Source organism: Canis lupus, chromosome 33 (assembly GCF_048164855.1).
Source record: "Canis lupus baileyi chromosome 33, mCanLup2.hap1, whole genome shotgun sequence".
Lineage (NCBI taxonomy): Eukaryota > Metazoa > Chordata > Mammalia > Carnivora > Canidae > Canis > Canis lupus.
Genome location: NC_132870.1, coordinates 30,198,857 through 30,211,077, shown reverse-complemented (window position 1 = coordinate 30,211,077; position 12,221 = coordinate 30,198,857). Strand labels below are relative to the sequence as shown.

Below are 12,221 nucleotides of genomic sequence, written 5' to 3'. Positions count from 1 at the left end.
CTTGATTTCTGATTCCACTGAACACCTGAGATCTTAAGAAAAATTCTGAACACTAGTATATCAAACATGAACTGTCTCATGACCTCTATGGGCAAGTGCCTTATTTTCACAAAACTTACTTGGCCATTGGATGAACAGCAATTCCTCGTGGCTGAGAGATGTCTTCCTTGATGATTACCTCACGATGTTTTCCATTTAAATCACTCCCTTCAATAAGAGATTTTCTAAAATGCATGCAATATAAAGGAGCTTGTTATATCAACTTTAAATATCAACTTTTTAAACAAAAATACTCCTTTTTCTCTGTTACTTAGTGAAATGCACAAAGAGGCACTCTAAACCACCTCCACCACATGTGTGCACACATATACTCTCAACACAAGTCAGGACCAACACATGTACACACACACACACACACACACACACACATCAGGACATACATTCACAAATTCTATTTTTTTTAACACAGTCTTTCAATCAGCATCCCAATATTTATCCCACACAACTAAAATACACAGTGAAAGGATAAGGTACAAGGCAACTGTGTCAGGGGTCTGGCAGGGACAAAGTCAGGAGCATAAATACCACCAATCCTTTTTCTTCACAACATCCCAGCTCCTGCTGAACCCAATGAAAGCCAGAGGGGGAGCTGTACTTCCTGGTTACAGATCACAGGAAAGAGAGAGAGTAGGCCTCAAAGAGCCAAGAGACAGCCAGCATGAGGACAGCAGAAGGGAGATTTATGTTGACTTAATTTTCTTCCACATAATTCTAAGACAAATGGGAGTACTAAAATTATTATTTGCTCATCTTTACATTAAAAAAATAATAATAACCCTTTGGGTTCTGGCAGAGGAGAAAATCCTTGTTTTCTGGTTTTTCTATTTATTTGTTAGACTGACTTTCATTATCAAATAAATATTAACTGAGCACCTACTGTGTGTCAGAGATTGACCTCAGCATTGGAGACGATAGTAAACAAAACCCTGTCTTTGTCTTTATAGAGCTTAGAGTTTGGCAGGAGGAGAGGGAATTCTAGTATAGAGAATGTTAACAACGCAGGTGGCAGACCCAGGGCAGATGCTTTAGTCCAGCACACTCTCACCCTGTATACTAACCTGGGCTTCCAAGCAGCATCCAGAAGCAGGTAGGACCACAGGCTGAGGGGAGAAGAAGAACCTCCCCTCCCTACCATGTGGTGTCCGCTCAGCCTGCTTCCCTAGCAAACTAGAAAGTATGGTTATTTTTAATTCATTCAACGAACATCTGGAAGGGCCTAGCCCTTGTTCTTATGGGCCTTCCCAGAAACACAGAGCAGTACTATTCCCCTTTCCCTATTCTACTAAGCACTAAGGAAGTCTCTGGGGGGTTTATCCAAGTGTGGTTACAAGCACCTGGTGGGGAAGAGGCTTCATAGATTCCTCCTCATAGTTTTTATGAAGGAGAGAAAGCAAAGGTAAAATTGGCTCAGGGCTTGTGCTGGCCAAGGACACTTTGCAAATCACTAACTCAGGGCAGTGGATAATTTGAAGCCATTTGTACTCCTGTGCCACTTTTAAAGGATAATTCTATTCCCAGATGAAGTGATCGTCGGGAAGGTACTGCCGGGTGGACGATATTTTTGAATTCGATGTGTCAAATTCACTCAATCACAACTGTCATTGAGCCTGTCCCTTGGTGGGAGGGAAGGAATTCTGAGGCCACTTGCTTGTGACCAGGGGAGATAAAACTGTCAATTCTGGTTTCACTGTTACATCATCTCTGAATTCTTACTGTTTTGAGCAGGAGTGAAATGATGAGAATCAGAGTGACATAAGCTCCTGAATCTGGAGCTGTCTTAGGTAGGATTGCTGGAATTTACTTTCAAAGCTCCCCAAGGGGTTCACCCAATAATACACATCTATTTGATTCAGCAGAAAACAAATCCCTAACTCCAGTGTTGGTAATGAGAAAGCAAAGACGAGCACAGATATTTGGGTGCATAGGAGTTCAAGCATGACCCTTCATCTAGTGGAGCATCTTTCTCTTTTTATCCATGATCTAATTGGCCTGGATGCCACTGGCATGCTCCAAAACCCACTCTGTTTCCAGCATAGCAGTTATCCATCTGGAACCCTAAAAGAGTGATTTATTCCACCTGGTAGGTATCAATCATGAGCAAACATATGTTTTTACCCTCCTGATTCATTTTTACTGGGCTTTTGACTTTAAGAATCAGGATTCCTCAATGCTAAATAATAGTATTGCCAGTAGAATTATCAATTAGCTTCCTTCCTATTGTTAGATGTTAATTTGAATCTGTCTTTTCCTCAGCCAATATAAACTGTAAGCATCCACTCTGGCTCTTTTAACTGGTTAAAAGTTACCATATAATCTAAAATCATGAGCTTGGAATCTCAGTTATTTAAATCCAATTTCTAGCTAATATCAAGGTTTTCAAGCTATAAACCTCTCATTTCCAGACAAATTAAAGGTTTTCTTTTTAACAGCTGCTGTTAGAGGGAAGAGGACTTAGAAGGGCTTGTTATTACTGAAGCCAATGAACTAGGGAATTTGAGGTCTGACTCTTTGGGACACGGAGGTGTGTGACTAGCTCCTGAAGGCATTGCCTTGCAGGAGGTACCATGAGGCCATTAATCAAATGTTGTTAAAATTAAAGGTGCTGTGCAAATGTGGGAAATATGAGGAGACCTGGCTCCTCAGAGAGACCAAGAGCGGCTCACATCTGCTGTCCTGATCAACGTTTACCCTTCGGAGAACAACCATGGACAAGCTCTGTTATTATGCACAGCTGACATTTTAAAATGTCCTTTTAAGTAGGTTCAACACAGAAGAGGTTGCTATTATGATTTTTATCATTACTACAACTGAAATTCCAGATCTACCTTTTGCTGGCTGCTTGCCATTGGGAAAGGTACCTTCCTCTTTAATTCCCAATTTTTTAATCTTTAAATTGGGGATAAGAAAACTTACCTTTTTTGGGATTCATAGTGTTATGGATATAAAGCTATTAGCACAATGTCTAGTGCATTCCAGTTATTCAATAAATGGATATCCAAAGAATAAAGGAATAAAAGTATGTTTATGTAAACCAAAATGAATGAATGAATGAAAATATACTTACCCTGGACATAAAAGTACCATGTTATTGATAACTGCACACCACTGTACAGTTGGCTCATTTTTAAAACACCATTTGTTTCCCATGTTTCTAGGACATAGAAAACCTACCTCCAAGCATATAAACCTGTTCCCTGGGACCTCTCCTTCTGAATTGGGACCGCTGATTTCATAGAGATGAACTCCTAGGTGAACTCCTAATTCTATCATCTTCTTTTACTTTAACTCAGTTGCATAAGTTGGCTACCATTACACTCTATGGCTTTAAGTTATTCTGAGAAAACATGCTAGAGCACAGAGAATTTAAACACTATCTTGTGACAGCTGCCTATACTCTGTGGTTAGCTGTCTCTCTTGGAAGCAAGGAGAGGGCTCTCATTAGCACACATAGGAGCACCCACTTCCTTCCTTCACCCTCCTCCTATCACCACCACTCCTGGGGCTCACACAGGCCATACATACACCAAATGCAACTGCCCCTCCTACAGCCCTAAAAGCATTACCCCCAGGGTGGCAGACACATCAGAGTTGTTGTTCTGTTCTGTTCTTTCCCACGTAAGGGAAAGTAGACCATCTCTCCAATCTTGTGAGGACTTTGCTCACAACTCCCATGTGAAGCCTTGCTCCCTCCTTCATGCTCATTCACAGGGAGACAGAAGGTGAATTCCGGTCTCTAAAATGAGGGGGGTTGGGCTACTTGATTCCTGGAACCTCTTCCAAAGCTCCCTCTGGGTGTGGACACACTTCATTTGGCAATTATTTATGCCCAGCCTTATTTATATATCTCTTGTACTGATATGTAGAACAAGCATTTGTACTGTTTTTGTTTTGTTTTGTTTTGTTTTGTTTTGTTTTGTTTTGTTTTCTTCTGGGTCCACGTGCCTTAGCTCCCTGGCTAAACTATGAGCCTACTGCAAAGATGGACACTCCTCAGGCTTCTTTGCATCTCCGTTACCCAGGACAGGGCCTTATCCATATCAAAAAATTGATTGTATTCAGAGAGTCTTTGCATTTCTCCGATTACCACAGCCTACAGTGCAAAAACACATGTTGCTTTCTTGGTCCTCACCATTCTCCCTTGGATATAGATCCAGTCTTGATGAGAAGAGGAACATCCTGCTTGGTAGTGTGGAGAAAGTGGAGGGAAAATGGACAGTGTTAGGGGCATCTTTCCTCCAGTCCCACTCAAGTGCCCAGCAATATTTTCTTGGGTTCAAAGTAGAGGATGAGGCCAGCAGTATTACCTATGCCATCACTCCCATCCCACATGGCTTAAAACTAAAGGAGGAAGCATACCCGCTGTCTGTCCAGTAGAATTTACGGTCAATCCAATCTATGGCAAGACCTTCTGGCACATCCACTCCTTCCTCAATAAGCCTTTCTCGCTGGGAACCATCCATGTTAGCTCTCTCTATCCACTTCAGGGCTGTATGGGCAAAGTATATCTACAAAAAAAAGAACATAGGCATTTCTGTCAGATTTGTTTTTAAAAATTCATGTGGAATATATATAAACATGGTTATTAAATCTTCAGATCATATAGTGTAATCATTAAGAGCTTGGCTTTGGAGATAGACACAGTTGCAAATTGGATTCCACCTTCTACCTCTGCTGCTTCCCAGATGTCTGTAAACATAAGCAAGTTGCTCCATGTCTCAGACCTTCAGTGTCCTCATTGGTTAAATGCGGATAATATTAAACTAAAAAGGAGTTATATATACACGTGTGTGTGTGTGTGTGTGTGTGTGTGTGGTCCTGTAGCCCTGTGCCTAGCACACATTTCTATTGCTACTGGGTGATTTATTAATCTTTGATAATTGGTCAATAACAAAGCCATTGTACTTAAACTCTAATGGGTTCTACAGCCTGAAAGGGAGCTATGATGAGCAGTTTAGTGGGGGCTACAAGCCAGGCTGTATCTTCTGCTGTTCAATCTGCGGACTACACTTCACTGCAAGCCTGGACCTACAGGTTCCTCTCCTGGTTTGGGCCCTTCTTTGTTTAATTGCGTTGGCCAAGTCATTAACCTTAATTTTTCTTTACTGTAAAAATGACAAAGTCTAGATATTTGCTAAAGTTTCTTTGATCTCTGGCCATATTGAATTTCATTTTAATTAATCCACCTTGGTCAACAGAACCTAACTTGCAGGTGCAAAGCCCTTTTTTTAAGTCTCCTATGCAGACTACCAAACAGATACAAGAATTTTGTGAGAGTTTTAAAAACAGTTGTCAGCTGACAACTTAATGATGGCATTGGTGGAATTTTAACTGAGTATGTATATGTACATAAACTATAATAAATGATGAGAATGTTCATACAATGGTAATTTATTAACTAGTGGATTATCATCTTTGTAGATAAAACAGAAAAGGTTTTATTCCATAATACAAAAATGGGTACTTCTCCTATTAAAAAACACTAAGCTAGAGCTCTTCTCAAACTCAAATGTGCATGCGAATCATCTGGAAATCTTGTTAAAATGGAGATTCTGCTTCAGGGGTCAGAGGTAGAGCCTGGGAGTCTGCAATTCTAACAAGTTCCAGGTGATGTTGATGCTGCCAGTCCAAGGACCACAGTTTGATGAGCAAGAGCAAGAGAACTTAACCAGGGAAATGAAAAACAGCCACATGACTGTAAGTTCATTCTGGATCTAATGCTGACTGTGTTGAGGGAAAAAAAAACACACACAAAATTAGTTTGGTAATAAATGAACCTTGAACTGACTTTTTTCTATTAATTGTTTATTTCTACAAATACAATTCTTCCATGGAGTCCAATAGATTCAGTTCAAGGAAAAGAAAGAAGGGTTTTTGTTTTGTTTTTTTTTTTTTTTTGCTAATGTTTGAGTATGAAACTTCTAAAATAGTTATATTTGGCTATCAATCCATAGCAATTACACACAGAATCAATCTGCTTCACTCTGTCTCTTTTGACCATTTACCAGACTGCTTCAAAGCAGGAAGATACAAAAATACAAAGTTTAAAATCCTAGAAATTAATGCACTATCTAGTAATAACTAATTAACTAATAACTATGTATATTTATAATTACCGTGTGATTAACCTCCAGAAGACACCATAACATCTTGTTTTAAGTACATGCTAACCGAGGACAAATATAACCCACCCAACCTCTCACTCCTTCTGCTATCCGCAAATACCTAAAAAACTATTTATGGCAGTCCTCCTGAGTGTACGGCACTGTGCTAGCCTTCCAGACTCATCTCCAAAGAGAAGCTAAATTTAAGATCCTGCTCAACCGGGGATCCCTGGGTGGCTCAGCAGTTCAGCACCTGCCTTTGGCCCAGGGCGTGATCCTGGAGTCCCAGGATCGAGTCCCACGTCAGGCTCCCTGCATGGAGCCTGCTTCTCCCTCTGCCTGTGTCTCTGCCTCTCATTCTCCCTCTCTCTCTCTCTTTCTCTCTCTATCATGAATAAATAAATAAAATCTTTGAAAAATAAAGATCCTGCTCAACCATTCTCAATAAAATGATTGAATCACTGTAAGGACTAGGCTAAGGTTATGAGAGTAAGAGTGTCCTTGAAATTTCCCAAATTACGCTCCAATGTCTGTATGTACATTTTTCTATGCTTATTCATTCTGAGCTTAGCACAGGATTTTCAAGTAGCTCAGGTCATCTATTAGGATAAAATCCTCTACTCTGCCCTTAAAGCATAGCCACATCTGTTCAAGTGACAAAACCATACCTTATTTTCCACAGGGTCGTGATCAAGGGCAAAAACCATTCCCATTTGCTGGCTGAGCAGGGTTCCATAATCTGTTCCATCAAAATGCATGTGTCGAATATCTTGAGAATTGGCAAACAGCAAAAATGGTTGTGGTCCTGTTAACCAAATTCAAGTATGGCTGTATTTAAAATATGCCTTGGAACCCGATAAGCACTTCTGACTTTTCCTTTTCACTGTATCCTCTTTCTACAGTTTGCCTTCTTAATTTCCCACCAAATGTGGTATAGGTTAAGACAGTCAAGAAGATTTCTTCTATGAGGCGATATTTTATCAGAATTCCATTTTACTGGATTCCCCTCTGTCTGGGTGCCTGCTTTTAAAATGCAAATTACTTATAAAAAGAGCCAGCATTAAATAGCTAACCCCACAGCTAGATGATGCAAGTCTTAGTCCCATAATCTCCTTGCTTCACACATATAGAAACATCTTAATATTAGCAGATTATATAAATTCATGTCCAAATAAATACCATTCTCTGACCTGGGTACTTCTGAAAGGGAGGCATGATTATTCGGGTTAATAACAAGGCCTCTGATATTTTCAGAGCTCAGATTATGCTATATTCACTAACGCCCTAGGAAGTTAAGAGTCTTGGGCTCTAAATCAAGCTCTTCAGGCTCATCATTATGTCATCTCAGATTACAAGCATAATTAACCTAGGAGAGATAACATCAATTTGGTATAAATCTAGGAATCCAAGGCTGCTGAAAGATTAAGAGATGTAATATCAGAAGATGAAAAAATTATTCAAGCATTCAGCAACATATTAAATTTTGACATAAAAAGGACAGATTTTGTCAAAGTATTATGATAGTTACATTCACTGGAGAGATGAAAATCAAATCAATCAACAAATATTTATTAAACACTTCTAAACTATAAAGTATTTTAAGACTATTCTGGTCGTGATTTTCGCATATACTGGAATGCCATACTAAATGTCATGACAAATCTTTGCTGAGTACTAGTAAACTTAAAAACATTCCTCAAAAACATGATTTTTGTGATTCTTATTTATATTTACAATGTTATTTGTTTTCTATCTCCAAAAATAAAAAGTCAGACATTCTACTCAGAAGCCAAAAGCAACGTAACTCTCCATCTTTCTAAATAAAATGTTTCACATAATCTTTTTGCAGCGACACACTTTCAAAGTCCACAGCACTAACCTGATGCTGCACAGCTTTGTTTGTCCAGTTGTAGGTCATACCCAGGAAAGCAACCACATTCCCAGGATACTGGGCTGAGAGGGAGGCAGAGCTGGCTACATCCACCATTATCAGGTGATGAACAGCCTACAAAAACAAGCAGTTGTTAATGATGCGTTCAAAAATAAAACAATTTTTCATCAAAATAGTGAGTGAACTAAGTATATGTTGATTTTTAAAATCATTTCCACAGTCTTGTATACTGCTGCAATCAAATTTATTTTTCAGAGACTAGGAGCAAAATGTCATCATATTCCATTTTCCTATAACCCCATGTCTTGAATGTTAACCCTTCACAACCCAGCAACCCTTGGCCTCTGTACTATCACTGAGTTTGAAAAACAAGTGTACTGACAGTGGAATAAAAAATATATTTTGATGAGTTTGACAGCTGGTCTAATTCTTGCAAGTGAGTAATGTATTTTTTTCTCACATATATTTCTGGCCCTGTGATTTTTTTTTTTTTGCTTTATTTAAAAAAAAAGCCACACATAACTTTATGCTAATTTTAAGTTATATCCAGCCCTCTATATGCTTAAATCTCTGTGAAGATAAAAGTAGAGAGGCATTAATTCGCTACAAGGAATAAACTAAAGACTCTGCATCCATCATCTTGTTCAATGCTGGCCACAAATCCAGGAGGCAGGTCTACTAACTTCTACAGATGAAAAAAAAAATGAAACTAAGGGAGGGCAAGTAGTCCAAAATAACACTGTTTGTAACAGGTAATGAATGCTACCTCAGAGCTGTCTAACTCCAAAGCCCTTGCTCATAACCACCACGCTATGCTGTCTAAAAGCAAAAAACACACAAATAAAAACCTGACAAAAATCTACATACTATTCTGCTGCACCAATATCTTTTCAAGTATAATGTTGGAAAGTCTCTTCTCCATTATATCAAAGATCAATCTTTAGGTGTCACTCAGAAAGTTTGTTTTCAAACAAACAAAAAGTAAATAAACTTACCACTACATGTTTTTCCATCTGCCTCAAGCACTGAGCCTTCAGGACAGAAACATATGGGACCATCTGATGTCAGAACACAGTCATGGCTACATTTAGATGTATTGCTCGGACAGGCAATTAATTCTAATCATTGAAGCATAATGTCAAGATTAGTGTTAAGTCAGATTTGTGGAAATTTAGCAAAATCAACAGCTAAAAAATGCTACACTAAAAAGAGTAAGTTAATGACATTTCATAAAGACATTTATGAAATGCTGTGGTAAGGGTGATGTAAAAATACAGAAAATTCTCAAATCTAAAAAATTAAAGAAAGACTTCTCTTTTTGGCAAATGACTCTAGCTTCCTCTAAGTTTCTTCTATGTCAAATAATATTTTCAAAGTTATTAATCATCAAAATTCCAAAATATTTTAAATGTAACTTAGCCAAAGGATTTGCAAGTTCATCTGGAAAACTAATTGTATACGTAAAAAAACTAAGAACATGGTATGAGTGTGGTTAGGTGTAGGAAGAGAGTGAGAGGCTCTTAACAAATATCAAAATGTATCATAAAGGAGCATTAACTAAATAAGTGCAGGTATAGACAGAAAAGATAATAGAGCCAGAGAGAAAGCTCATTTTAAAAAAAGACTCAGGTATGCATAAGAATGTAGTATATGATAAATGTATTTTTTAAAGATTTGTTTATTTATTTGAGAGAGAGAGCTGGCATGCATGTGCACACACAAGTTGCAGGAGAGGCAGAGGAGGAGAAATCTTCAACTAGACTCTCCATTGAGTGTGGAGCCTGATGTAAATCCACAAGCCATGAGATCATATGACCTGCACCAAAACCAAGAGTCAGATGCTTAACCACCTGAGCTACCCAGATGCCCCTGTGGTAAAGGTATTTTAAATCATTGATCATGTGAATGATCATCCAACATGGCACAGAAATAACTGAGAAATGATTTGAAAAGTTACATCCCTACCTTACACCATACATCAAAATAAATTACAAGAAAATTAAAGATTAAAATAGAAAATACATGTACTATAGAGGTCTTAGAAGTTTTGACAATCAAATGAGATTATGCATGTCACATAGTGTATTCCATAACACATTAACATCATGCACTTAAGTATATTTGCCAACTGGTAAATTACATGGTATTAGAAGGGAAAGTTCCAGAGACAGGAACAAATGTAGTGGGTAATCTCATTACCATTACCCATGGTAAATTCATTACCATCCATCTATTTTTAAATGCCTTAAATGTCATAAGCACTTACCACACTCAGACTGATCTATTCATCATCATCTCTGGAACAGGGCTAGACAATGCATATGGTCTTAAATATTAATTTCTACTTAGCTATGTTAGTAGATTCAATAAGAAACCTATAAGAAGGTACGAGAGTATGTAATCTTAAATTGAAAGTGGGCATGTCCATATAAATTTATACTTTATTTCTCTCTTTAAAAAGTGTTTTCCTGGCTCTGATGGCCTGAAAGGCTAGACACAATGACTAACCTAGTAGTAGCAGATTATGTTCTCTAAATATAATTTTCTCATTAAAAACAAGTATCGGGGATCCCTGGGTGGCGCAGCGGTTTGGCGCCTGCCTTTGGCCTAGGGCGCGATCCTGGAGACCCGGGATCGAATCCCACATCGGGCTCCCGGTGCATGGAGCCTGCTTCTCCCTCTGCCTGTGTCTCTGCCTCTCTCTCTCTCTCTCTGTGACTATCATAAAATAAATAAAAATTAAAAAAAAAATAAAAAAAATAAAAACAAGTATCATTCTTTAAGAAATTGCTAATGCCAGGTCTAGAACATAGAATATATAAGATAAGCCTGGAAAATATATCTTACGAGATAACAAGGAAATCTAGGATATTATTGTTAATGGCTGCTACAACCATTCATTGAAAGACTGTTGGACTCTTTCTCAATTTCAACTACCTTAGTGGCTGTTCTTGTTTGGAAACTGTCCTATACCTAAGGCGGGAAGATGGTGGCCTCACAGCACATGAAAAAGTTGCTGGAGTAGATCAACTCTAGGCTCAAACTCATTATGAAGAGTGGAAAGTACAGACTGCAATACAAAAAAACTCTGAAATGATTAGACAAGACAAACAAAACTGGTGATCCTCACTAGCCACTGTTACCTAGCTTTGCAGAAATCTACAGTAGAGTACTGTACCATGTTGGCCCAAACTGGTGTCCATCACTAGAGTGGCAATAACATTAAATTAGGCACAGCATGTGGAAAATATCAGAGAGTATACACACTAGCTGTTACTCATCCAGGTGATTTTGATATCATTAAAAATATGCCCAAACAGGGGATATGCCAAACATAAAAATATGCCAAACAGGTGGCGCAGCAGTTTGGCGCCTGCCTTTGGCCCAGGGCGCGATCCGGGAGACCCGGGATTGAATCCCACATCGGGCTCCTGGTGCATGGAGCCAGCTTCTCCCTCTGCCTGTGTCTCTGCCTCTCTCTCTCTCTCTCTCTCTCTCTCTCTCTGTGACTATCATAAATAAATAAATAAATAAATAAATAAATAAATAAATAAATAAATAAAAAAAAAAAATATGCCCAAACAACTTCCATGGAGGGTGTCAGAGTAGGAAGATACTAAGCTCACCTCATCCCATGGATAAATCTAGATAACACCCACATCGGTGTAAATAACCCAGAAAACAACCTGGAGACTGGCAGAAAAAAACTGTCCACAGCTTGTTGTAGGGACATGGCTAGGACCCAAAGTGACATGGCAAGACATACCTTGGGAGGAAGTGCCAATGCAAGCACAAAGAATGGAGAAGAGCAGACCCTCACCTCCGGCTCCCCATCCCAGGCACGGGGGGACCCACACTGGGAAGATGAAGTACCATAACATTTAGCTATGAAAACCAGAGAGGCTTGGCTCAAACAGCAGGACCTTTAAATACCAGTGAGCTCAGCTGAAGCAAAATCCCCACCCTTGAGGAGACAGCACAACAAAGAGCAAACTGAGATACAGCATAGAAGCAGCAGTTAGAAAAACACCTGGAGTATACAAAAAGGAGATTTATTTACTAATTTCAAAATGTTCACTAGAGGGAAAAGGATCTTTAGGAGACTTCTCCAGGAACAAAAGAACTGGCTCATGCTATTTCTCTCCCCCACCCCTGGCCCAGATACACAG

The 12,221-nt window shown here is 38.9% G+C and overlaps 1 protein-coding gene and 1 pseudogene across 5 annotated transcripts in view; one reads left to right on the top strand and one right to left on the bottom strand.

The window, feature by feature from the left end:
• EGF (epidermal growth factor) overlaps positions 1-12,221 on the bottom strand; it is a 93,930-nt gene that overhangs the window by 35,182 nt on the left and 46,527 nt on the right. For all 5 annotated transcript variants that reach the window (XM_072810305.1, XM_072810306.1, XM_072810307.1 and 2 more), the window contains exons 8-12: positions 9,048-9,170; positions 8,041-8,166; positions 6,830-6,966; positions 4,417-4,565; positions 120-224 (exon numbers count right to left, since the gene is read on the bottom strand). In XM_072810305.1, the coding sequence (XP_072666406.1) occupies positions 120-224; positions 4,417-4,565; positions 6,830-6,966; positions 8,041-8,166; positions 9,048-9,170 (640 nt within the window). The remainder of the gene's footprint in view (positions 1-119; positions 225-4,416; positions 4,566-6,829; positions 6,967-8,040; positions 8,167-9,047; positions 9,171-12,221) is intronic.
• Positions 11,039-11,390, top strand: LOC140623532 (large ribosomal subunit protein eL30 pseudogene; annotated as a pseudogene).